The sequence below is a fragment of the Metarhizium album genome (genome assembly GCF_000804445.1).
Source record: "Metarhizium album ARSEF 1941 chromosome Unknown scaffold_2, whole genome shotgun sequence".
Classification (NCBI taxonomy): domain Eukaryota; kingdom Fungi; phylum Ascomycota; class Sordariomycetes; order Hypocreales; family Clavicipitaceae; genus Metarhizium; species Metarhizium album.
Window position 1 is genome coordinate 1923947 of NW_024467576.1, and position 25683 is coordinate 1949629.

At 51.1% G+C, this 25683-nt stretch overlaps 11 protein-coding genes across 11 annotated transcripts; 6 read left to right on the top strand and 5 right to left on the bottom strand.

Annotated features, from left to right (window-relative positions):
• Positions 1–134: 134 nt before the first annotated feature.
• On the bottom strand, positions 135–2360 carry MAM_01689 (signal recognition particle protein; the record flags this gene model as incomplete). Its single annotated transcript, XM_040820488.1, has 2 exons — positions 135–1335; positions 1420–2360. The coding sequence occupies 2 exons, from the start codon at positions 2358–2360 to the stop codon at positions 135–137; spliced, it is 2142 nt and encodes a 713-aa protein (XP_040681976.1).
• A 665-nt stretch (positions 2361–3025) lies between these two features.
• MAM_01690 (uncharacterized protein) lies at positions 3026–4358 on the top strand (the record flags this gene model as incomplete). Its single annotated transcript, XM_040820489.1, has 2 exons — positions 3026–3112; positions 3207–4358. 2 exons carry the CDS (start codon positions 3026–3028, stop codon positions 4356–4358), a joined length of 1239 nt encoding a protein of 412 aa, XP_040681977.1.
• Positions 4359–4582: 224 nt separating this feature from the next.
• On the bottom strand, positions 4583–9113 carry MAM_01691 (Armadillo-like helical; the record flags this gene model as incomplete). Its single annotated transcript, XM_040820490.1, has 6 exons — positions 4583–5329; positions 5438–5527; positions 6311–6373; positions 6497–8573; positions 8920–9043; positions 9104–9113. The coding sequence occupies 6 exons, from the start codon at positions 9111–9113 to the stop codon at positions 4583–4585; spliced, it is 3111 nt and encodes a 1036-aa protein (XP_040681978.1).
• Positions 9114–10152: 1039 nt separating this feature from the next.
• Positions 10153–11217, bottom strand: MAM_01692 (calmodulin; the record flags this gene model as incomplete). Its single annotated transcript, XM_040820491.1, has 7 exons — positions 10153–10187; positions 10246–10387; positions 10450–10520; positions 10603–10728; positions 10890–10905; positions 10982–11107; positions 11215–11217. The coding sequence occupies 7 exons, from the start codon at positions 11215–11217 to the stop codon at positions 10153–10155; spliced, it is 519 nt and encodes a 172-aa protein (XP_040681979.1).
• Positions 11218–12376: 1159 nt separating this feature from the next.
• On the top strand, positions 12377–13557 carry MAM_01693 (t-SNARE; the record flags this gene model as incomplete). Its single annotated transcript, XM_040820492.1, has 3 exons — positions 12377–12399; positions 12481–13034; positions 13094–13557. 3 exons carry the CDS (start codon positions 12377–12379, stop codon positions 13555–13557), a joined length of 1041 nt encoding a protein of 346 aa, XP_040681980.1.
• A 267-nt stretch (positions 13558–13824) lies between these two features.
• MAM_01694 (uncharacterized protein) lies at positions 13825–16209 on the bottom strand (the record flags this gene model as incomplete). Its single annotated transcript, XM_040820493.1, has 1 exon — positions 13825–16209. One exon carries the CDS (start codon positions 16207–16209, stop codon positions 13825–13827), a length of 2385 nt encoding a protein of 794 aa, XP_040681981.1.
• Positions 16210–16881: 672 nt separating this feature from the next.
• MAM_01695 (uncharacterized protein) lies at positions 16882–17318 on the top strand (the record flags this gene model as incomplete). Its single annotated transcript, XM_040820494.1, has 3 exons — positions 16882–16886; positions 16997–17205; positions 17257–17318. 3 exons carry the CDS (start codon positions 16882–16884, stop codon positions 17316–17318), a joined length of 276 nt encoding a protein of 91 aa, XP_040681982.1.
• A 350-nt stretch (positions 17319–17668) lies between these two features.
• On the bottom strand, positions 17669–18502 carry MAM_01696 (clathrin light chain; the record flags this gene model as incomplete). Its single annotated transcript, XM_040820495.1, has 3 exons — positions 17669–18127; positions 18180–18391; positions 18460–18502. 3 exons carry the CDS (start codon positions 18500–18502, stop codon positions 17669–17671), a joined length of 714 nt encoding a protein of 237 aa, XP_040681983.1.
• Positions 18503–19146: 644 nt separating this feature from the next.
• On the top strand, positions 19147–20512 carry MAM_01697 (DUF618 domain protein; the record flags this gene model as incomplete). Its single annotated transcript, XM_040820496.1, has 4 exons — positions 19147–19244; positions 19308–19399; positions 19496–19696; positions 19749–20512. 4 exons carry the CDS (start codon positions 19147–19149, stop codon positions 20510–20512), a joined length of 1155 nt encoding a protein of 384 aa, XP_040681984.1.
• A 717-nt stretch (positions 20513–21229) lies between these two features.
• MAM_01698 (ATP-dependent permease MDL2) lies at positions 21230–23614 on the top strand (the record flags this gene model as incomplete). Its single annotated transcript, XM_040820497.1, has 1 exon — positions 21230–23614. The coding sequence occupies one exon, from the start codon at positions 21230–21232 to the stop codon at positions 23612–23614; it is 2385 nt and encodes a 794-aa protein (XP_040681985.1).
• A 999-nt stretch (positions 23615–24613) lies between these two features.
• On the top strand, positions 24614–25606 carry MAM_01699 (uncharacterized protein; the record flags this gene model as incomplete). Its single annotated transcript, XM_040820498.1, has 2 exons — positions 24614–24679; positions 24746–25606. The coding sequence occupies 2 exons, from the start codon at positions 24614–24616 to the stop codon at positions 25604–25606; spliced, it is 927 nt and encodes a 308-aa protein (XP_040681986.1).
• Positions 25607–25683: the final 77 nt, after the last annotated feature.

Consider the following 25683-nt stretch of genomic DNA (forward strand, 5'->3'; position numbering starts at 1 on the left):
CTCGTTGAGACTATGTAGTTGTTGCATGTGCTGCCCCGTCAGCTTCTTTTCAACACATGAGACCAGATTATAGTCTCCCATCGCAGGATCCCCGAGACGCTTCTTTGCCAGGCTTCACAGCCAGTGTCCCCGACTTATTTTTTACCTTTCTTCATTTTCTTGGATGAACTCGATGCCGACGCCTTTTCTACTTTAACACCGCCCCCCCCTACAAGACCAAGTGTTTCCTCGTCCTTCACTACACCACCTTGTGTAGAATCAGCAGCTTTCTTCCGTCCCTTCTTGCCCTTCGGCCGGTAGGTTGATCTATCACGCAATGGAAGCCATCTTTCAGGATCAGGCGTTTGACCTTCAACCAAGTTCTTCGGCAGCCTTATCCTCCTTCTTTTCTGGCCCGGGCGCTCACTGCTTGCTGCAGCAGGAGGCTGCCTCTTCTTGCTCGCTGATGAGGCTTCAACGGTAGAAGCAACTCCGGAGTTGACGAGGCTGTCTATATCGATGCCGTTGACGAGGCTTTCCACGGAAGGAAGTTGCGCAACGTGTTGTTCCACTGTTCCAGCGCTAGAAGCAGCTAGTGCCGCTACCAACCCAGCGGAAATAATGGGTGATGTTTGATTTTCATTGTGTAGCTTTGTGAGGGCAACGCCTCCCAGTTTCATCTCATCGGGGTTGGGCGAGGATGCAAGTTCAATGCCGGCCTCTTCAAGAAGAGAAACGACTGAAGTGGTTGGACGTTCGCGCCAGAACTCTGCGGCCTTCACAAGTTCGGCCTTGGCGGACGTCTTCCGTTTTTGAGTCTTCTTTAATGCCACGGCGAGCGCCACCAGCCCGGGGCAGAAACGAACACGTTGGGATTGTTCATCCCCTGACTCTTCCAGTCGAGAGAAAAATGAGGTCAGAGCATGGGTGGCGGCGCCAAGATTCTTCCGCTCCAGGTGAAGCTGCACTATGGTCAAGACAAGCCCCGTGTCGTTGGGCCTATTTTTGGAGAGAGTAAGAAGGGAGCGTAGAGAGTCCTTTTTGGCTAGGCCTTGCGTTTCGGCGGCAGCTCCAATGACGGACATGGCGTTTAAATCGGGATTGCAGGATGGCATTTGAGCTTTTGTCGTCGCTTTTTTCGCTCTTTCTTTAACGCCGTTGACCTTGAACGCACGCAAATCAACGACAGACGCATTTCGGGCAAGGATATCAGATTGAAACTTGAATAGTTTGGCCTTGCTCCTCGCCGACATCCAAGATGCAGCGTCGCGTTCGACCAAGAAGGGATTGCGAGGCTTCTTTTCCAATGCCCAACGGTTATTTTGAGTGACGATGTTGAAATCGAAGTCGGTCTCGCTGTATTTTGCGAGCCAGACGAGTTAGCACATCTGTCCGAGCCCGCAATCTCACACATTTGCAGATTTGGTCACAACTACTCACGCAAAAATGTTTATGGAAGAATACATATCCCTGGCACGGTCGACGTCTCCCATCTTGGCCAAAACTAAAGCTTGTTGAGCAAGAATAGGCTGGCGCTCCGCGTCCTTATCCTCGTCTGTCAGCTCATCAGAAGCATCGCAGAGGGCAAGCGCTCGCTGGAGAAGCTTTAATGCCAGTTGCAGCGAGCCTCTGGCAATATTGGCACATGCCGCATTGTAGCACAGCTCAAAAGCGTCTGGCGCATTTTCTGGGTTGGTGGCATACGACGCGGATACATCTTTCCACACGGCTTGAGCTTGCGCTGCCTGGATGTTGATGCGCAGATCATTGGCCTCTTCGTCTATATCCGAGGCGAGAAGTCGATGATATATGGACTGCGCCTCATCGAAGTTCTCGGAACGGTATGCAACTTGAGCCGCAAGATGGCTGAGGCTTCGTTTCTGAATGCCCACAGATACAAGGAGGCTGGTGGCCTCGTCTAGTTTGCCCAACTTGTATAGAGCATACGCCGTCTCGAGCACACAAGATGCTTCCAGTTTGATTCCGCCTTCAGAGATTGCCCTCAAAGCATCGGAAAACCTGTCCAGCTTCAACAGGGCGACGACTCTCGTGTGCTGGGCCAGCTCGTCGGTTCTGTTGGCCTTGAGGGCAGCGTTGGCAGCTTTGAGAACTTCATCGTGGTCGTCAATGGTGGCCGCACGCAGCAAGGCGCCGAGAGTAGTGGCGGGGTCTTGAGGAGGCATGATTATGACGGCAGCGAAGGCATGTCCCAGGGCGAGAGTTGAGTCGGGCGATATGGAGACAGGGAAGCTGACGTTGATGCGAGGGTTGAATCGTAAGAGGACGTCGCAAAGGTGGAGGCGCGTTGCATCTTCTTTGAGGCAGGTACGGAGTATGTCTTCTTGCGATGCGAGGTCCAGCGTCGTCGAGCTGCCTCGCATTGCGAAGCCCCAATTGAAGCGAGGTGTGTGGGGTGGGGTCAACTGGTGAGCCACAGTCGCCAAGGTACGTGCTGGGGTACATGGCAACGTGCCTGGTAGCACGTACTTGAGTATTCATGAATAGTGGCTAGTTTCTGGCACTTGTACGTAAAACAAGAATTTCCAAGCGTTGGATTCTAGGACTCCGAGGTTTTTGGTAGAGCTCGATCGAGATGGAGCCGCAGACGATCAAAATAATTCACCTTGTATGAGGAAGACCAGGTACTTAACATTAATACAAAGCCTGGGTGCCTAGTAAGTTCTGAGAACTTACTCCAGGTACTGACTAAGTACTTAAGTACTAAGACACCCGCTGGGCCACTGGGCTCAGGTGCTAGAGGGATTTCTAATGGTGGCGCTACCAAGTGTCAACCAACGGCTGTGATCAGCACGCCGCTCGGTGCAGTTGACTTGTAATAACCAGTCCGGTTACATACCTCCAAGTAACCTACTAGGTAGGTACTTGCCTCGCAGTCACTCTCAGTCGCTCTCACTGCAGGCTGCATGCGCTGCTCTACAACATCTGTGCCTGTGCAACCCCCTGCAGCATCTTACTGCATTGATCAAAATCATCTATTATCTATTCGTCTCTCTGAGCAGGATATATCCTGTGTCGTTCCTCTACAATGGATCTCGATATCGAAATGGGCGACGCTGCGCACGTCACGCAAGAACTGCCAGTAGACGAACTGCCACAGGCTGACGACATCTTGGTATTAAATGCAATCCCTTTCCCCTTGCCTTTCCTCCGCTTCCCATGCTTCCCAGTCATCTCTGTTTCCGCGACTGATGTTGACAAATCGCCAGGGAACGGCTGAAGCGCAGGAGCCCGGAGAGCTTGTGGAGGACGAGTCTGTCGACACTGGCGCTGGTAACCAGGATGGGAACGAAGGCAAAACCCTAGTTCCTAACAAACTACATATTCGAGGCGTTGATACCTTGCACACGGACGATATCAAGGCATATGTCAAGAGTCACTTTGGGCCGGTTGACAAGGTTGAATGGATTGACGATTCTTCAGCAAACTTGGTGTTTGGCAACGAGGTTACAGCCCGAGATGCCATCATGGCCTTGAGCGCAATCGAGATAGTCGACGTGACGGTTTTGCCGCCGGGAGAGACGCTGCCAGCGAAGCCGCTTGATGGAAAACCAGAGTGTTCACTGCACATTCGCGTCGCTGTCAGCAGCGACAAGAAACAGGCTGGAGCCGCATTGCGCAGCAGATACTATCTCCTACACCCAGAGCATGATCCCGAAGAACGGCGCCGGAGGTTCAGAGAAAGCCGGACAAGATATAGAGAAAGGGATAATGATTATCGCGGAAATGGCGGTCGACGAAGGCGCGACTCAGACGATGATGTCGAGACGTTTGAAGCTAGCATGTATGACGACATTCCTCGCCCGAGTCGCTCGCAACAAGTCTCAGTCTCGGAGGTCAATTCGACGCCTTCGTACGTCGCAGAGAACCGTGGAAAGGAGCTATTCATCAACAAAACTACCCGCCGCGACAGGTCGGCTTCTCCTCGGCGCGACCGCGACGGGAATGCGCGGATGGATGAGCTGGATGACTCCTCGTACAGAAACAAGGCGCAGGCCAGGTCTCTGAAAAACCGCATCGTCGCTGATAATAGCAGCAAAGAGTTATTCCCGTCCAGAACCAGTGGACCAGGTGGTCAACTGGATCAACTCGAAGCTGCCATTGGCTCTGCGAGGCTAGAAGACCAGGACCTGCCCAAAATTGTCGACATCTCTGAGGCCAAATCCGGTAGCTCCATCAACATTCGAGGTCTCGCCAGCCAGAGAGCCGACGACAGGACTGGGTTTTCCATTAAAGGGGCTGCTGCGGCGAGTGCCCGGGAGCTGTTTCCCGACAAGCTGGGCTCGAGCAACTCCGGCAGGGAGCTGCTGGATCCCACCCGCTCAAAGCGAAGACAAAGGGCGCAAGATCTTTTTTCCTAGTCGGGAAAATCAAAAGGAATGTCTGGTCAAGGCGCGGGAACGGCCTGGTTGGGAAGAATACTCGGCGCGTAGGAGAGGATGTGCCTCGCCCTGCCGAGGCAATCACAGCATTGATGGGGCAGCCGAATGATACTATTTAGAATTTGCCATGACGCAATATGATACCATGGTCGGGGCTAAATGAATGATGCTTTCGTTCCTTGATCATGAAATCTAGCCACTGCCTACCACCATCTCTCGGTCACGATTTGTGCTGGCGATGTGTTCATTCCTGGACTACTTGCAGCCAGGGACGTGTAGATGAAATCTGTCATGGCTGGTGGCCCGCAAACGTAAAAGATGCTCGAACGACGGTCCCCTTTGTTCGGGTCTGGGCGCAAATTTGCCGCAGACAATCTGCCCTCTTGAACTAGAACGTTCTCGTCTATGACTTGGTGAGCTTTGCGTCGACTTTCGAAGCGTCGAAGGCTCTCGCGGCTCCCAGTCAAATGTATCTTGAACTTCCCCTCGACACTGCCATGCGCAAACAAGGCCGCTATACGTGGTACGAATAGGATGTCCTCCAATCCTCCCCTGTCAGGCAGCTTGCTACTATAGAATACAGACACGTCAAGGCCAGAAAAGCCATCCGTCTCACCAATGTGGCTAAGCATGCTCCTGAGCGGGTTGATACCTACGCCGCCTGCTACAAAAACAACGCTCTCGATCTTGTCGACCCGAGGATGCGAAGGGGGAGGGAAAACAAAGCCCCCTGCAACGCGGACATGCAAATGCGACCCGATCTCTTTCTCCGTCGGCTGCCATAGCCACGCTGCGACCGCATTGTCCGGCGACTTTTGAACGGCGAGTTCCAGATACGGCGCAGGCAGGCCGCCCGACGAGGCTGCTGCGGAGGGAGCACATGTAATCGAAAGGCCGCCTGCCTTGGCGACTCCAGGGACGTACGTATCTAGCCATTGGCCGGGCCAGAACTGATTTGCCCATGACAATCGACGAAGCTCCAAGGATTGCAGGCCACCCTTTCCCGGCGCGCCCTCTCTCTCTCTCTCTCTATCAGTGACGCTTAAACCGACACTTACCTTTACAGGACCGCTATGCAGCTCCAGACGCAAGAGCCTGACCCTTTCATTGACGCCATCGATTCGACTGAGCGTCACAGAGTGTAATTCCTACGCGCGGCATGAGGAGTCAGGAGTTAGCCTCCATCAACCGAGCCCGGCGACATTGGGCAGTTCGGTCAAGGTGGCTGGCTTTGCTGGCCATCGCTCTACAGACGACTGCTCAGACGTGACGGGTTTCCGACTGCCTCAATTTCGTTATTGCCGAATATGTATTCGTGCTGCCAAAGTCCGGTATAAATAAGCGTGATACTCTGCAGAATTCGTGCACAACTTGGTGTATTTGAGAATACTGCCACGCAAAACCTAATCGGGATCTGGACGTCGTTTGTCGTGAAGGATTGCAATACTGTCTGGGCTTTGACCACGACCACCTACCCTAAGTTGGCCGCCGCAAGATTGATCGTATAGACCTTTCTACCGGCACACAATGACTAGTTTCAACTGTCTTTGAGAGCTCTGTGATCCTCGATAATAGGAATCGCGCACGTAGGTACGTATCGCACGTGCGTCGTTTTGATGGTTGAAAACAAGTTATTTTGGAGCGGCATAGGCATTGAAATTTTCCTTTACGAGGCCGTTAGTTGCGGTCCTTCAAGATGACTACAAACTTCATTCGTCAAAGGGACGCATAGCAAGTTGGAATACCCGGCCTGAAGCCGGTACTTTGAAGAAATGCGGGTATGCTGCAGCTACAAGGAACCTTTTGGTGGATTCTATACTCTGAGTAGCTAATAGGGTCGTGTGACTCATCTTGCCCCATGAGATGCCGCCTCTCCCTCTCCATGCCGTCTTTTACATCATTGTGGCCTACGAAGGCTCAGTCCAATTTACCTGATCCAATACTTTCCCGGCAGAGGGATGATCGTAGCCGATTCTGAGGCGAAGGCGCAAGGGCTGGGTAAATAGTTAGTCGTCCATTTTAAATCAATGGAATACATTGAGAGACAACGATGACGGCAAAGTAATGACAGGGATTCCGTGTTGCCATATAAGCCGGGAAATGGGAAATCATCTTACCCCTTTACATCCGGATATTCTCATCATCTGGGTAGCATCTGCGCCAGGATGTAGAATCGAGGACGAAATATTGAGAAGTTGGAGTTTCTGAGATTTAGGAACCGCAGCTTGCAATCCGACATGAGAGAGTGAGGTTGACGCGGAAATGTTTTGGAAACGCGCAGTAGCTTGAATGAGGCCCTCCCCATTCCTTTGGACTTGAATTGTTACAGTAAGGTCGTTGGCGCTGTAGCAAGGACGTCCCGATTCGACCTGAGCTACCTGAGCCCGTGGAGAGCTGTTGCCCATCAGGTTCAGGCCTGCGGGAGCCTGTGCTTGCGAACTGGTTGGCTGGCCTGATCCGGGCCCAAATAAATCCATGATTGAGGGCACACTCGCCGGCTGAGGCGCATGCGGCGATGCAGACGACGGGGGCGGTGTTGAAGCGCTGCCTCCAAGAATATCTGCCAGAAGATCCGAGTTCGTCGCCGGAGTTGGTCCCGATGCGGTGGGCGGAGCATCCATGAGGTCAAGCAAGTCCTGCTCTGTTGGCTTCAGCACCCTGGACTTTCTGTTTGTGGCCTTTGCTTTCTTTGTGGGCGCTGGGCCAAGGACTCTAGATGACTCTTTGATTTGCGGCGGAGGCATTTTTTCCAGAACACCACGTCGAATCTGGTCAAATGAGAACAAATTGCTGTACTCAGCGGCTCGTTGCTGCACCTCGACATCAAGGCTCGTTTGGTGAGTTTGTAGAAGCCGCCGGATTCTCTCAACCTTCGAACCCTCTGAAAAACGAGTAGTGAGTTTCATCAGGGCGGTAATAATATATTCAGTGGAGACTTGTGTCGCATAGCTACTGTTTAATATCAGCGCAAACAAGTCTACCACTTCATGTTCTTTGACTTCCTGAACGAGTTCTTCCTCTTCATACTGTCCTCCGCTAAGCAGAGCATCAGCATACTCGCCAACGCACCAAGCACCCGCCTGAGTCAGGCTTTCCTGGGTTATGTCCTTCTTAAGATTGACATATAGCTTCTGCACCGCATACGTTTGAAGTTCCGGAGTGGTCGCTATAAGTCGAACAAAGGACGAGAGAATCTGTTCCTTAACATAGTTCCCTGCTAATGACAGCACCCTGAGCATAGTGTCGAAATGCCACCTTTTGTTCGGAGCAAATTTATCTGCCGCAATCCCGATCTGACTTGTCATTGTTGGCTTGAATTCGTTGTCTGCCACCTCCAAGAAGGCTAGAAGCTCTCTGATGAGGACTCGTACATTGTTCTCATTTATGAGAGTGAAGCTGAGATCCAGAGCACGTCTTCGTATACTGACATCCGGGTCTCTCAGACACTCCAAGATTGTGTTGCGATGTCTTTGAACAGCGTTTGGCTCAATGGCAACGACCTTTATAAGAGTGTTCAGGGCCACGTAACGGATGTTGTTGTCTCGGTTGGCGAGGAACTTTCCTAAGATATTGACTCCCAAGACCCTCAGTCCAGAATCTGCTTCAATATCTAGGATCGTACGAACTGCCTCATAAAGAATGGAGTTTCCAACATTCTTCGATGAGTCCGTATTGGTGGCGACTTGCGCTAGAATATCGTTGATCTGTTCGCTCGTCTCTGGATCGCCCATGGCAAGAATCCGGAGAAGTCGAAGCAGCTTGACTTGAAGAAAAGGATCCGTGATTCCAGTAACATCATGCTCTGGGGTATAACCAGAGGTTGAAAGACCTTTCAGTGTCTTGACAAGCCCCGGAACAAATGATCTGAACTTGTCAACAATGCCCTCTTCACCTCCTTCTTCCTCGTCTGCTTCACACAGACTCGTGACCAGGTTCAGGCCACAGAGTAGAACCCCATGATTTCTGTCAGCTAACAAATGTGCGGCTTTTTCCAAGAAGTGTTCTTGTAGGTCAGGGACCTTGCGACAGATTCTCATGGCGCAGAGGGCGGCCTTCCTTCGAATATAAGGATTTGACGTGGATATCAAGGTCTCAATCTCAGGAAACAGATCTCTCGACATTTCAATCGAGGCTATGTTGCCCAGAGTGCACAAAGCGAGTCCAACGATGTATTGATTCGAGTGGCCAAGATCACTACAAATTTCGTTAGCTTCGTTGCTAATGCCAAAGTGTTCCAAGTCGAGGTACTTTTTTAATGAGTTGGTGACCAGTGTTAAAACTTCTTGGTTCTCATCCAGGAGCAAACTCGTAGCAAGGTGACCGAGGCGTTTATCGGCAAATCGAGGAGAGGCGAGTAGCTTCAGACATTCAATTTGGCCGAAATGGGTTCGTTCGCCGAGTGTGAAGAGATACAACAATTTGGCAACATTGTTACGGCTGGCAAAATACCGTTAGCTGGATCAAAATAAAAACGAAAAATAGAATAAAAAGAAGAAAAGAAGAAGAAAAGGTGGCAGTGAAAAGGTATAGGGTGGCTTACCGAACACCATGGTCGTGGCTCTCCTCCCTGAAACTCGCTCGAATAGCTGCGCTTTCTTTTTGGATGACCGCCCGCTCATCCGCGATGGTCTTTGCCGCACGAACATTGCGAATAAATTGCTTTACTACGATAACAGTTAGTCGCCAAGCAGCAAAGTAGGCTCCTCGCCAATGGGAAGCCTTACACGAGCTCATCTTGAGGGGTAAGCGCCCAACATGAGCATTATCGGTCACGGTGTCCAGGCGACGGGTCGGGGTTGAGTGGCAAAGAGTCTCGCGGAAGAGGCGCGCTGGCCCTCGATGCTCTAGCTCTATGAATATAGCACCAAGCGGTCTCGGGCTTTGAGCTATCTCCGTCCAATACGGAGTACCGGCGTGAAGGACAGCGCAAGCAGCCAGAAATCAAATGGCAAATGGCACCGAATAGACTGTGTCCAGAGTCCAGACGTCGGGTTGTCGAAACGTGGGGCCTCTCTGATGCTTGCCCAGACTTGTAATTGGGTATCCACACAGAGCTTGCTTGGGCAAGAGCAGAGGAAAATCAACGGCCCGATGAGCGCACAAACGTTGATTGTCAGTCAGTTGGTGCCACTTGGAAACCAACGAGCAACTCTATATTGGTGTATGTCAACAGTGTCTTTGGACATAGGATAGCCGGCAGTGCCTGAAGACAGTCAGTTTGCAATGACTTGGGCATGCTTCTTGGGTGAGCATCGGACACAGGTACGGGTCGATCTGTCCAATGGCGCCTGGCGCTTGACTGGACATTTTAAATTCACAGACACGTTGGATGTCCAATGCCCTGCAAAAAGCAAAGCATCAGTTTACTGCGTTTCCTGACTAATTCCACTAATGCGCAAATATCGGCCAACTACCTATCCGGGTACGGGGCACCAGGCATGTAGCTAGCTGGAGAAGGCGGACGGAGTTGCGGGGAAAAAAAAAAAACAGACAACCGACAAAACACCGAGAATAGACTCTTCATCTCTGTAAACATAACGGTGCCCAATCCATTGATATCCCCCAATGACCAGTAGAATCTCCAACACCAAAGGAGAGGTAAGAAACCGCATCCTGTTCCAGCCGTCTACAGCGCCATCGCGTTCATGGGTCAACAGCTAAGGTAGGCAGATGACTGCCTCGATGTTTTGATCGAAGTTCTAGCACAAGCCAGCACGCAGACTATTGGAAACCACCCATCTCGAGCTTTTTTTTTTTCTACAAAAATGACCCCTTACTTCTGCATCATGAGCTGGACGAATTCGTTGTCTGTTAAGCGGGTTAGTGATGGAACGTTGGCGAAACATTTGGCTTGGTGGTTCCATACAGTCAATTCGGCCGTCGCCGTCCTGATCGGCCTCTCGAATCATCTCATCAACCTCGTCGTCAGTGAGCTTTTCGCCGATAGAAGTCATAACATGACGCAGCTCTGCTGCCGAAATAAATCCATTGTTATCTCGGTCAAACACCTGTGTTCAAGTTGAGTTTGTAAGTCGCTTGTGGTAACAACATGGCAACGGGCTATAATCACCTTGAATGCCTCCCTGATCTCTTCCTCGGAATCGGTATCCTTCATTTTTCGGGCCATCATGGTCAGGAATTCTATTATGGAAGCACGTCGTGTGTCAGTCGTCGTTGGGTTTGAAATCGTCCTGGCCCGCAACAAACTCGCAGTGTGTCTTACCGGGAAAGTCGATGGTGCCGTTATTGTCGGCATCCACCTCGTTGATCATGTCTTGCAACTCCGACTCGCTCGGATTCTGGCCTAGAGAACGCATGACAGTGCCCAGCTCCTTGGTGGTAATCTGGCCTAAACATCGTAGAGATCAGCCATGAATTCGTGAGACCAATTTTTTCTCGACACAGGAAGTAGGCATTTAAAAAACAAGGGGAATCGTGAACAATCGGCCCCTTGTACTCGTTGCGACTCGAACGACTCGAACAGAGCGTGCAAAAAGTAGCGATGCTTACCATCTCCATCTTTGTCCTAAAGCACAGGTTAGCGGGTCGACGCCCAGCCAAGTCTAGAGCGGAGGCAGTGCTAGGCGGATTGTTCAACTTACAAACAGAGAGAATGCTTCCTTGAACTCGGAGACCTGCTCCTCTGTAAGAGAGTCGGCCTGTGGTGCAACTGAATTAGTTGAGGGTGACTCGGTGAATGCGGCCGCTTCCACCACCAACAAGCAGTCCTGCGCGAGGGAATAGTGCAGGAGGACAGGAGGCAGGAGCAGCGCGGGGTTGCAGAATGCAGGGACGCAAAGCTGATTGCGGTCACGGAATGGAGAGCTTGACTCACCATGGTAGGTATGTGGGTAGAGCGAGCGGGATACGGCGAAAAAGACGCAGCAGGTTGCGTATAGTCGTCAAAAGCGCGAGGTTAGATGCAAGTTTGTGGTCTTGGCTCGCTCAGGGATGGGTTGTCATAAGGAGTAGTATGGGAGTACGGAGCAGAGCAGGTGCAGGAGTGGGGAGTCCTCAGAGAGATGCCTTGCCTTTGCAGTGGCCACACTGTGCAGATGTCCAATTGTATCAGCCGTCAATCATGTTCCAAAGCCAGTCTGCGCGACGGCGCCGACGCTGCTGCTTAAGTACTCAAGTACTTAGGTACTTAGGTACGTAGATAGTAGTGCAAAACCCGAAAATTCGCTTCGCCGCCGTGGGCTTAAACACAGCGGACAACGGCGCTTCATACCACGCACCACCCACGGCCTTTGGTTCGGACGGCCTGGTGAAATCTGCTTCTCAGGCTACCTCTCACCATCGGCTGAATGCGACCCTCGATGGTCGTAGGACATGGAGTTTGCAGCCCTCGGTAGGCGAACAATTGCATGATCGCACTGTGTGAGAGGCTGCGATCTCTAAGCACCAAGTAGATACTGGTCTCGATTACAAGTAGAGAGATATTGAGGCCTACTTCTGATACTCAACTGGCTACTTAGGTTATTGTTCCAAGGTTATAACAGCTCTTAAAGTTCCTTCTCAACTACTACCAGGTGTCTACATCCTCAGCGTGGGCATTGACAGCCGGCTATTTCCAGCCAACTTCGAACCCATGGAACCAGACTTCTGGAGTATATATATGGAGCAGAGTAGAGTAGAGTCGGATGCTCTTAAGTGACACTGAGCCTCTCCGAAGATTGCGCTGGGATAGATCCATGGTGGTAGCACTGATGAGCAGCATGGTCTTGGGTTCCGTGACTCACTCTCTAGCTGGCCCCACTTCAGTGTTACTTACGTAGCCACTCCTCTGGTCATGCCACTTCCTAGGGCCGCGGCGAGGTAAACTCAACCTCCAAGCCGCGAATGCTGCTAACCACGACCGGATCCAGCACGACACAACAAAGGCTCTTATACTCGGATACCGCTACAGCTCTTTCAGCTCCTTATAATCTGTTTCGTGAGGTTTACAAGAGCCGCCCCGTCTCGAAAGTCTCAGCAACAAGCTCTCTGCGTCCGCCATGTGGCGAGACCGCACCAACCTGTATATGCGCTCCAAGCCTTGACGGATTGATGCAGTATCTTGGCATGGCTCTACATTCTTCTAACGTGCATTGACTCCTAGGTATATTTCCTATCGTCAATCCTACGCGCACCATCCGATTCACCGGAACAAATATGCCGGCTCCAATACTTCAGGTACCAACGCCTTCTCCGCCGCCTATTCGAGTAGTAGCTATGGTGCCGAAGATCGAAGGGGGCTCCTCTCAAGTGGTGGATTCGACGACGATGGTGACGCTGTAATTGAGATGGACTTGCTCCCCCCTCGCTGGGCCGATGTCTCGGACGAGATTACCGAGTTGCTGGCCGATGTAGCGACTAAAGGGCACAACCTCGAGAAGCTGCATCAGAAGCATGTTCTCCCAGGATTTAACGACGACGAGGCAAAAAAGGCCGAAGAAGCACAGATTGAGCGGCTAACGCAGCAGATAACGAGAGCGTTCCATGACTGCCATCGCAGGATCCAACGCGTTGAGCAAATGGTTCGCGAGTCCAAGGAGTCTGGAACTCTAACGAAAGCTGAGGAGGTGATGGCAAAGAATATCCAGATCTCTCTTGCAACAAGGGTCCAGGAAGCGAGCGCCAACTTTAGAAAGAAGCAAAGCGCATATCTCAAGAGTAGGCCTAATCCTATTCTGGCCAAAAACGCCAGCGTAGACTAACTATTTTCACCGTAGAGCTTCGAGACATGGGAGGATTGGGCGCCTTCGCTCCTGGAGATTCATCGTACATGCCACAGTCAGGCTCGGATATGGATCCTTCGCTGCAAGAATCAGACGCTGACCGGTCATTCTCCCAATATACCCTCCAAGCCGCGTCGCAACAGAAACTCCTGCATTCTAATGACGCTGCAATAGCGCAGCGAGAGCGTGAGATTGAAGATATCGCGCAAGGCATTATCGAGCTATCTGATTTATTTCGCGATCTTCAAACGATGGTCATAGACCAAGGTACAATGCTGGATCGTATCGACTATAACGTGGAGAGAATGAGCGAGAACGTCAAAGGGGCTGATCGAGAACTCAAAGTAGCTTCGGGCTACCAGAGAAGGACTACCAAGAGAAAAATAATTCTTCTTCTCATTCTCATTATTGCAGGGCTATTTATCCTTCTGCTCATAAAGCCAAAAAGTCATGACTGATATTTGGGCGGCATTCCGTCCAAGTTCCCGGCTGGACTTCGTGCCGGCTCAACACGGCACTCAATGATTTAAGACTTAAAATGTATCAATAGATCTGTATACATAGGGGCGCCACGAAGAATTTGTGGCTATGGGAGCGATCGGCGCTGTGGTGGTTGAGTCTTTTGGAAAAGGCTATTATATACTTGCAAGGACATAATGTACATCGATGTGCATCATGCAAAATAGATCGCCGTCTTGTCAAAGTCAACCCTGCAGATCCGCTCCTCAAACGTCCTTTCGACCTTTGTCAAACGACTGTCTAAATAGCCTGGGATATCTGCTCCAGAGCCTCGGCTTCTGATGTTCAATCTGTCGTGTTATTTCGGACGGACTGGGAAGAATTTCTGAGCCCCACGCCTCATCACACAAGGCTTTCATATGCTCTACCGACATCTCATGACTGTCTCGGGACCTGTCCTTTGGACGACCTGGCACCTGTCCTAGAGCAATCCTCGACAGGATAGCTGTTCGGAGAACTTTAAGATCGATTAGAACGCCTTGATCTCGCAGCAACGCTAATAGCCGTACACCACTAGCTACATCGAATGCTAAGGCTCCGGTCGAATGAGAGCCGACGAGTGCCATAGAGTGCGGCTTGGTCTCCAACGTTTGGTCGAAGCCCCATCGAACAATGGATCGCTGGAGACGAGTATCGAATAATCTCTGTACTGGATGTGCTCGATGGCTGAAGGGCAAGTCTGCAGGGATATACTCCTTCACGTCTCTCCTGATCGATCCAAGACCAAGCCCGCCCCCGGATTTAGAATCTCCTCGTGTGCTTCCGACGTCCAATCTCGAGACAACAGGACCGATTTTCTTATTAATATTGGACGCTTCCTCGCCCCATGACTGTCGTGCACCTCGCATGGCCCCGTTCAGTGACTGATTATCTGGTGAATGACGGCTCGTACTGCTCTCATCTCCCGCTGGAGATATGCATTGGCACGGCAATACATCAACTCCGTTGTCTGTTCTGCTCTTGGTTTGTGGCAGATCGTCAGCATGAATCGGTATCAAGCCTCCCAAGGGTGGTGTATAAAGCTGAACTACTTCCAGCGACAATTGTTCGAGTTCGGAAAGACGACCCAAGCGACCAAGATTGTAAAACAACAGGCTCCAGAGCTGCAAGGGTATGGCGACATCATGTAAAGCAACACGACGGGTAACGTCAAGGGCTCTGTTCAGAAGAGCTTCCGAACCTTCTCTTCGAGTTTGGCGTTTCCTTCCATTGGGGTGTTTACCCAGACCTCGAAAGGTTCCTTCCAGAAGCTGCAAAGCACTGTCTTGGCTCACATTGACTTTTAATGCTTCCATGCGCTCGAGAACTTGTCTTGCCTTATCAAGTCTACGCTCTGATAGTTCGCAATCAAGAAGCGTATGGAGTCTGCGGGCTGTAGGGTCATGTTCGATCGCCCACTCAACACCTTGAAGTAACTTCTCCATTTCCCAGTCTTGTTCTCGCACAGAAGAAGCCATTAGCAGTTGGCGTGTTTCAATGTCATCAAACTCATCTGGGTGAACATCACAAGCCAAAAGGCTCGCTAGAAGTGCATCTTCTCCTTGTCTGGCAAAGAAAATTAGTGCCTTGCAATAGACTTGATTTGAAATGGTAATATCGAGTTTTTCGATTTGCGCAATACGAGATGCTACTGTCTGCGAGTCGAATTCTCGTAGTGCTAGAGATTGAAGGGTTCGTGGGCCTATTGCGCGTAGACCTAGTTTCTGGGCCAGGTTAATGGCAAACTCAATTGAGGTCCAAGTGCTAGCAAACCATCGAGCCACAATGGAATCACTGTATTGCCCACTGAGAAATTCTGTCTCGGTACTTCCTGCCTCGGTGTTTGCTGAGTTCGAGCCATTTGCGTCATTAACCCTGGCCGCAAGCCCTCCAACCTCTAGTTCGTCGATTGTCAAATCGATAGTCGGATAGAACTCTGCAAGAAATCGAAGAAATGGTTTGGATTTACTTGTCCTCGGGAAGTCCTGAAACGCGAGTAGCTTTTTCCTCCATACTCGTGCGAGTTTCGAAAGACCAGCTGCGAAGAGCACAGGAACTATATGATCATATAATCGCTTCCCCGTGCCAGAAACGTACAGTGCTGTTAAGTTGCTTTGCATTTCCGGTGATTGGTCAAGAACAAAGCCTGATAACAAGGCACCAAAGACTTCTGTCGATGGCGGAAAAATTGGCGCAAGTTGAAGGTGCCACCGGATACTCCTATCATATTGCTCCTGATCGAGCATGTGATAAATGACCTTCATATACAAATCTGGCCATATGAATTTGGTATCAATGAGGAGTTCGTGCGCGGTATTGATGAGGACCGTGAGTCGTGAGTCAAGAGGCAAGGCAGCGGTAAGAATCTCGTCTCGAAGGCTCTGTGTCTCTTGATCGGCGAGCACCCGTAGTAGTCCATTTTTTTTAATATACCCAAACAGCTCCCACACCCCATCGTAACCATGATTACGACGTACAGACAAGGCGCAACTCTCCCATGACCGTGAGTTGTCTTCTAGAAAAGCGATGTCAAAGTCTCGCAGAACGGTTCGTCCTGGTGAGCCCGCCTCGCGCAATTGGCCCTCAATAGGCGGAATTGCCGCATGACCCATAGAGGCCTGTCCTGGTCTGCCTTTCGGTTTCCATCTCGACGAGGGTGGCAAGGGGCTGAATTGGCGATCAAGTGAACAACTCGGCGGACTCGACACAAACGTTTCTTTTCGAATTCCGAGAGCCCTATTCAAACCAGACACTTTTTCAGATGAATCAGAAGATCGTAGTAGGGCATTAATATCTTTCTTAAAGGATCGAAGGGGAGGTTGTTGAAAATATGTCTTCGCTGCTGGGAGCCGTGGCACACCAACCGGCAAATGACGTAGAGTCAGCCTCGACTTTCGCATTCCTGATGCGCCTCATGCGTCTGCAGCTACGACCCCAGGCAACTCATCGATTTTGGTCACAGTAGCGTTATGAAAAGCTACTACGCTTCGGTGATGAGCACGAAAGCTTCAATATTACTGCTGGCCGACCCTCGTGGATGACCATCGCGCAAGCTTTCGCTCCTTTGCAGCTTAGCGCTACGGAGTAGCCTCTCACACCGTTGCACGTGTTTCGACACGCCCCCAGGAAGGCCACCGGCTGAGTCATCTGCAGCCGACTCCAATCACAATGGCCTCATTTCTACGGAGTGCCACAGTCTTCCTGCATCCTCGGTCATAGCACGACGACTTCACAACAATTGCCTCTGCCGCAAAGCTCGCACGGATTGCAAACAAGTCTTCAAAATGGGGTAAGACCTCCGTATATACACAGCGATATCCCTCCCTGCAGGCTCACCCATGTCAATCGCGGCCTCTGAAGTTCTGACAGCCCCGATAACCGCAGCTAACCAAGATGCAGTCTGATTGACGCCAAGAACAAGGTGCCTCAGTATCAGCGCTTATACCAACAGGCCTACAAAGCTCACACCCGTCTCTGGATGATTGTATGTTTCTCGATTGACGTCTCCCGACTCAACCGTATCGTCATCTTCGCTAACTACAGACAGGGCTCGCGCAGTCGCTGGTACATGACTCCCTACCTGATTGTCCTATGGGGAGGATTCGGAGGTTTGTATAGGAAATATCAGTAGCTTTGAACATGCAGCTAACTTGTACCAGCCACTATGTACGCTGCCGGACGAAAAATTACGGGACATAACACCTGGTTCGGCAAAGACTGAGTACGGCGCGCGACTGAGAATACCGTTTTAGGCTGGCCTGGGGAGATGTACCACCTCTTCTACTATTATGCTGTTTGATAGATTGAGGACAATAAAATATACCGCGCACATTGCTGAACTCCTTCACTTTAAACATCGTGTGGAGACATATTTACGTCCAATCAATACCAACTACGCTATTGTTTACAGTCCATGGATCAGCCCACCTCACAGATCCTCTGCTTTACATTAAAGAGTTGCACTTGGACAGCATTTGGACAGCAACATTGATAATAAAAACATGTCGTGGTCCAATTGCGCAGCAGATAGCAAGACCCCTTCGTGTATGCTGTTTTATCGCATTTCCTTGTTCAGTATCTTGTAGCGGCTGGGGCCTTCTCATCCTTACGTAGGCTCGTCAACAATTCGCGGAAGCGCTCCTTGCCAGACCCCGTCGCCCCGCCTTTGGCGCTCTTACCGCTTACATCCACAAGCTTTGCAATGCGATCCCAACTTGTGCCGCCTGAGACTGCATCTTCGCGGTTAGCGAGAAATTGCTCGGCATCTTTCCTAGTCTGTGCGATTCCCTTTTCTTTCCTGCTGTTGTAGTTCTCGTAGAAATCATCGATGTTCTGCTGCGCCTCTTTGATAGTCTCCTCCCGCTGGGCAGCAAACTGTTCAGCACGTTTGGCAATTTGTGCGTCGCGCTGCTCTCTCCACTGCTTGATGACCTCCGGCTCCTCCTCATCACCTACTTGAGTCTGGTAACCTGAATTATAACTAATGGATGGTCCGGTGACGGAGGTATTTCCATGTGGACCAGCAGTGCCCTGCTTCATATATTAGCGCGTCATCTATGAAGTCAGGATGTTGTGTTCATACGGTAGAGGGACTAGCAATGTCAGGAAATTGAGATTCAAAGGTTGATTCGCCAACAGTATCCTGAGCCAGGAGGTCACCGCTTGACTCTGCAAAAGTTACGGCATCGTCACTGGTGGCGAACTGCTCGGCGTCGTCCCCCAACACAGCCTTTTCCCTAGCGAGAAAGTCGTCGGCCGATGGCTCAGCAGAATCATTTTTAATTTCGGTTTGCGCTTTGTGACAGAGAAGTCAGTGAAATTGTAGATGAAGTTGTTTGAAGCTATGTTAGTGTTTCGCGTACCTCCGGAATCGAAGTCGTCGAGGGACGGAAATCGATCTGCCATTGCGAAATTCTGACGAATGTCTATTTAATGGGGACAAGATCTTATCGCGCTACAATGCTGGAATAATTCGATTTCGTGGTCGTAGTGGTGGAGGTAGCAGGACGCTCTCCACAAGTTGCTGCGATGATGGAGAGTGTCACTATGTGATTTTGTCATGAAGGATCAAAGGGGAGGCATTTTGCCGGGCGGTGAGCAAAGGCACACCAGCCCGTCGCAACTCCGCATATTGCATTTTGAGCAACCATTGCCACCACCTCTTAGCTTGTACCTTGCATGCTCATGATTCCGAAAAGCTCGAACCTCTGGCCCACATCAGCTCCCAACATTCAGCAAGAGCATGCAGAGATGGGTCATTGGCAGCATTAGTATTTTATCCTTGATCAGGGCGATTAGCTGGGCCACACATTACATGTGTGCTTTGAGAACGCTATAGAGCAAAACAACACCAGATTGTCGTCTCAAAGTCTACCTGGGCAAAACCGGCACAAACCACGAGGAGACGCCGCCGTAGTAGCATTCACCCGTTGAAGCATTCCACGACTTCGTCTGGAATGCCCTCTATCGAATCGTGCAGATCACACTCCAATTCTCTCAGCGATTACATCTGACGCGATCGCGTTGTCGGCGATCGCAGCTTGAAAACCATGGCGTATAATGACGACTCAGTTCTGGCGCGGCTGTCGTCGCTCAACGAGAGTCACGACAGCATCGCCACCGCTGCCCAATGGATCATGTTCCACAGGTCGGTAGTTCTCCAAACGTGCTTTGCGTGCAACATTGTACTGATGTTGGCTCTGGTTTCTAGGCGTCATGCGGATCGCACCGTACAACTTTGGATGCAACGTCTGAAAGATTCTTCCAGCACAAAGCGATTAAGCCTTGTATATCTCGCAAATGGTGAGCAGCTCCTGGTGGTTTCTGTATATTATACGTGGCTGTACGGGATCGTAATCAAATGCGCCGCGGTAGTCCACTGACATGGTCCTACTATAGAGGTGGTTCAACAATCAAGAATACGCCACAAGGAAGATTTCGTCATAGCATTCTCACCTGTCGTCGCCGAAGCTTCCTCTATAGCATATAAAGGTGCACCCGCAGAAATCCAGGCGAAACTTCGGCGCGTGATCGATGTCTGGAAGGACAGATCTATCTTCGAGGCACCGATTCAGAAGGCTATCGAGTCTCGGCTTGACGGTACGTAACCCTACTGACCCTTTTTACTTCGCTTCCTCTAATAGTCTGCAAGAACTTGATAAAGCTCGTGGGGCTCCAAAATCTGGTTTCTCAGGTTCGCCGTTTGGCGGTTCTTCCGTTCCATCCGAGTTCGCTCCCTTGATCGCAGCTCACCAGAAGACGGTTAAACTTGGCGGGCCATTACAGACCACGATATCCTCTGCAACTCAAGAGTACGACAAACAGATGGACCCGGACGTTGCACCACCATCCGCTCCAGTATATGCAGCCCGTTTGAATGGTCTTCTCAAAACACTAGCGAACGCAGAAAGCGCCGTCGCCGAGTGCGTCAAGGCCCGTGAACATTTGGTCTCCGGATTGGAGAAGATGTTGGATGAGAATCGATCTGCTTTAGCCGCCGATAAGAATGCGGCTGCCGAGCTACTCAAGAGAAAGATGGAGATTGAAGACAAAAAGCAGCAGGTGGAGGTCGCCATCATGCGAGCCTTGGGACCCAGTGAGAGTAATGGTCAGCCGGGAGAAGGTGACACTGGAAGCCCACACAGCGAACTGGACAGGCCAGAGATGGAGGCCCTCACCCCACCCCAGATGGAAGACGATGATGCAGTTGAGTCTGTCACGGCATCTGAGACGGCGAAGGTTGAGTCATCTACAAAAAAAGACTCCGCACATTCATTTCAGTCAATAGCCGTTTCAACGAACGGTTCAAAGAAGAGACGGCGGGTGGATGATTCGGCAGACTTCCCTGATCTTGGAGGCGATGATGGCATCGAGCCCGAGGTAGCGGAAATGTTGAAAGACAGCGTCGAGAAATGACGTGAAACATGGCCTGACCATTAGGTAGTACTGAAGGCAACCCAGTCCGGAAGGGTCAAGTTTGAAGGAAAACTAGTTGCTGCCTTGGACAATGTTCGATAACCCACAATGAATAGGAGAATCTCTGCATACGTGATCGATCAAAGAAAGATCTTCATTTGTGGCACTCTGAATCAGTTTGAGACCGCATCCAGAAATAATAGTTCAACAGACTGGAGGCTGGTTGTGGACCTCGTGTTTGTTTCCTAAACACGCATGTGAAGCATCTGGAGACAGACTCATGGCTGGAGGCAACAAATGGGCCATATGTTGACATGGAGGATTTGCTTGCGCGACAAGATGATCGAATAATGGGCGAAAATCAAGTCAATTGATAGATTCTTGCATAGTCGAAGAATTCATACTTTATCCTGCGTTTTTTTCTCTTTTGAATGGTCAGAATTCAATTCAACACTTGGCGTCTTCATTCATGCCTTCCGACCTGCAGCCGACGTTCTGGGCCAGGAGGATCTAGGTTGCCCCACTTTAATTTTCCCCGTTCAAGTTCTTCTTCCATCTCCGGCTAATCCCAAATCCCGAGAAAATGACGGCATCCTGAGGATGCCGGATTGCCTGCTCGTCGTCCCTGTCAGAGTTGCCTTCACGCACCACAGCTACTGGCAGCTGGTACCTATAATGCTCCAGTATCAAGTTGCTTAAGCTGCAGTTTTTGTCAAGATGGTGTCGGGCGTGGTGCGGCGTGCACTACCGCCGCGACACAACCTGGGAGAAATCTTTAATCCCTCTGCTGGCCATTCTGGATTCACTCTACAGGCCCATCACGCACGATTCATTCATGCAGTGCCCTTACGCAGGAATGTACTCCCGAGCTTCTCACCGGCGGCATTTGGCCCACGAACCGAGCAAAGGCACGCAGCCTCGAATCCGAAACCGCACATCCACCGTCTGGTATTTCGGCACTCCCAGATCCTCTTTTCACGTATTCGCACCTTTTCCTCCACTCGACTCGCCCTTCAGCAAAGTCAGCTCAAGACATATAGTGACTCCGGCTTCTCCAAGAAGACCGAACCTCAAGAGGAGGCTCGCGACGAGGACGAGGACGATTTTATCAAAAGTGACAAGGCGGCCAAGGCTGCACAAGTAAATCTAGCAGCGAGGCTGTCTAAAGAGGGAAAATCTCAGAGCAAGGCCGGGTTTGGGGAGATATGGAGGCTCATCAAAGTCGCCCGACCGGAAATCCGTTGGCTCGGGCTAGCCTTCTGCTTCCTCGTGATATCTTCTAGTGTCACGATGTCTATTCCCTTCTCCGTGGGCCGCATCTTGGACCTCGCCACCAAGGGGGATGTTGATGATATACGCCTGTTTGGCCTTACTCTAAACCAGTTCTTTATTGGCCTTGGTGCCATCCTTACCTTGGGTGCGATGGCGAATTTTGGCAGGGTTATTTTGCTCCGAATCGTTGGTGAGCGAGTCGTTGCCAGATTGCGATCGCAGCTGTACAGACGCACGTACGTGCAGGATGCGGAATTCTTTGATGCGAACCGAGTTGGAGATCTCATATCACGACTCAGCTCGGATACTGTCATTGTCGGCAAGTCAGTCACGCAAAATCTGAGCGATGGTCTGCGGGCATTATTCAGTGGCGGTGCCGGTTTCGCCATCATGGTCTGGACGAGTCCCAAGCTGACCGGATTACTTCTCTTAATGTTTCCGCCCATAGCCGTCGGGGCCGTCATCTACGGTCGCGCAATTCGAAATATCAGTAGGACGATCCAGAAGAACTTGGGTACTCTCACCAAGATTGCAGAGGAGCGTCTTGGAAATATCAAGACGAGTCAAGCCTTTGTCGGCGAAGTTCAGGAGGTTGGCCGTTACAACAAACAAATTCGAAGCATATTTGCCCTTGGAAAAAGGGAATCTCTCATCGCGGCTACGTTTTTTGCGTCAACCGGCTGGGCTGGCAACATGACCATCTTGGCCATGCTGATTGTGGGAGGAAGTTTCGTCCGTTCTGGCGCCATGTCTCTAGGAGACCTTACCTCGTTTATGATGTATACTGCTTTCGCCGGCTCAAGCCTGTTTGGTCTCTCGGGCTTCTATTCAGAACTCATGAAAGGGGTTGGGGCAGCGAGCAGACTCTTCGAGCTGCAGGATCGCCGTCCAGGTATTCACCAAACGGTTGGTGTCCGAGTCAAATCCGCGCAAGGCCCCATAAAGTTCAGCGATGTCAGCTTCGCCTACCCCACGCGGCCAGCAGTCAAGATCTTCAACGGATTGAACTTTGAGATCCCGTCAGGAAGTAACGTCTGCGTGGTAGGGCCTTCAGGCGGTGGTAAATCTACGGTTGCTTCACTGTTGCTCAGGTTTTACAACCCAACATCCGGTTCAATCACCATCAACGGAGTGGACATTTCAACCATGAATGTCAAATCTTTGAGACGACGGATTGGGATGGTATCGCAGGAACCGGTCTTGTTTTCCGGAACGATTGCCGAGAATATTGCATATGGAAAGCCCAATGCCAGCCGGATGGAGATTATTGCAGCTGCGCGAAGAGCCAATTGCAACTTTATCAGCGACCTTCCCGATGGCTTGGAAACCCAAGTGGGAGCTAGAGGATCACAGCTGTCTGGTGGACAAAAGCAGCGTATTGCGATTGCTCGAGCATTACTCAAGGATCCGGATATTCTCATTCTTGACGAAGCCACGTCGGCCCTGGATGCGGAGTCAGAGACGCTTGTTAATGAAGCGCTAGCCGGGCTATTGCGTGGCCACAACACCACTATATCCATTGCACATCGACTGTCGACAATCAAGAGATCTGATCAAATTATTGTCCTCAATAACGAAGGCAAGGTGGCAGAGATTGGAAGCTACACCCAACTTGCCGCGGATAAGCACAGCGCATTCAGCAAATTGATGGAATGGCAGTTGAGCGGCGGCGAGATTCCGGAGAAGCGTCAATCTAATCCTGGCCCGAGGATCACTGAGGCAGAGGAAATAGAGGAAGAGTTGGCGCGGGAAGAAGACTTTGGTGACGAGCAGGCAAAGCAGCACACTGATCAACAAAGACAACGGCAAGAGGCGCAGCAGCGTCGGTGAGCAATGAGTGAGTTATAGCATATAGCAGCCGAGGCACGACGAGCAGACGAGCAGACTACACATGTTGGCGTGTGGTTTTCTGTACAGGCTCTGGCCGCGCACTGAAAGGATTATCGGGTACATTTTAGAAGTTTTATTTGGCCAGTTGGGGCACTTTGTATATATGTCGAATACGACCGGTTAGGAGGCGCATACAGGCATGGTGATAAAACTCCACTCACAGCTTGGAGCGGTTTGTGGGGAAGAGAGAATGGAGGAATGAGTATTGACCCCTTTTTTTTTGTTTTCTTTTCTGCTTCTTCTTCCTTTTTTTTTTTTTTTTCAGTTTCCTTTGGTATAAATAGCGATCTGAAGGGACACTTAGACAAGAGCTATCCAAATGTAGCAAAATACAAAAAAAGCCAACACCACAGATGACATAAGCACCAGTCTTGTTTCGACAGACAGAGGTGATGGGTACCTAGTTGCGTTCCAATTTCAAAGCTACTCTGAACTCTCTGCAGAACGAATGGCATTTTCTCATCGAGATGTTTAGCAGCAATTTGTCCGTGTGCAAGCAATTTTGGCGGTTCAAATGTTGCTTCTCGTATTTAATACTTGGAAGTTCTGCGCGCCGATGGCAGGCCCAAATCGCTTTACGTGGAACCGTCCAGCAGACGGCAACGGCAGCCGGTCACATGCATCGGGCCTGCTGTCGTCAACTAGCGTCCCCGGCACTGCCTGCTGCTCCTCCGCTTGCCCTCCTTGCTCTGCTTGCCCGTCATTGTGCACTCGGGGCGAACCAACCGTTGGCGAACGTCAATTTGCCAACTGGCCATTATTGTTACTACTTTCGGTGCCTTTCACTCAAATTCGGCGTGCCTGCTCGTATAAGTCGTCACTGCTGCGCTGTATTCCAGTGTCTCCTCGGGAATCTCGAGGTCTTGATCCCATCTCTTGAGCAGCTAGCTGGCTGCGTTCCGGAAGGATAGTCGCAGCCAGCCATTCAACGAGGAGAATATGTCTACGGTTTCTGAGGGCCAGTTCCAGCATGGAAATGCGAGCTTCTACTCTAAGACATGGACGGTAGGCGGACATCGCTTGTGCTGTGAAATCTTCGTTTAGGGCGCTGACCAAGCTCACTCATTTCAGCCGGTTGGTCCGATCAAGGCCAAGTTGATCTTCGTGCATGGCTTTAGCGAACACATCAACCGCTACAACGAGTTTTTCCCAAAGCTTGCCGAAAAGGGCATTCAGGTATTTGGCTGGGATCAGCGCGGTTGGGGACGTAGTGTGGTCGTTCCTGCGCAGAAGGGCCTCACTGGACCAACCTCCCAAGTCATTGCCGATGTTGCTGCCTTCTTGAAGGACAAGCTTCCTGCCAAGGACGATGGCTCGGCGCCGCCGCTTTTCGTCATGGGTCACTCTATGGGCGGCGGTGAGGTGTTGACCCTTGCGGGGGATTCGCAATATGCCGAAATTGTTGGTCAAGTCCGGGGATGGCTTCTCGAATGTCCCTTTGTGGGATTCCCGGCAGGGGAGGAGCCCAGTATTCTCAAGGTATTTGCCGGCCGCCTCGTAGGCCGGCTTCTTCCCAAGCAGCAGTTGAAACACGTGGTGCCACCAGAGTACCTTAGTAGGGACGAAGCCGTTGTTCAGTCAGTTCGGGATGACCCTCTTTGCCACAACACGGGAACTCTTGAAGGTCTGGCGTCCCTCCTCGATCGGACAGCTCTGCTATCATCTGGTCGAGTTCGGCTTGGCAAGCACGTCAGGAGCGTGCTCTTAACCCACGGGACGGAAGATCGGGCGTGCAGCTATGACGCTGCGGTTCGATTCCTGACACAGCAAGATGGCGTCGACGACAAAACTACAAAGTCATATGACGGAGCATATCACCAGCTCCACGCGGACCACTGCAAGGATGAGTTTACGAATGACGTTGTCGAATGGGTCTTGGAACGATGTCCCCCATCCCCGGCGGCCGCTGAGCCTCGTGAAGCAAAGCTCTAGTGGGGCCGAGGCCACCCGAGCCGAGGGCGAAACTGCTCAGTGTTGTAGTTACTGAGTAGGCGCCAGTGGTAGGCAGT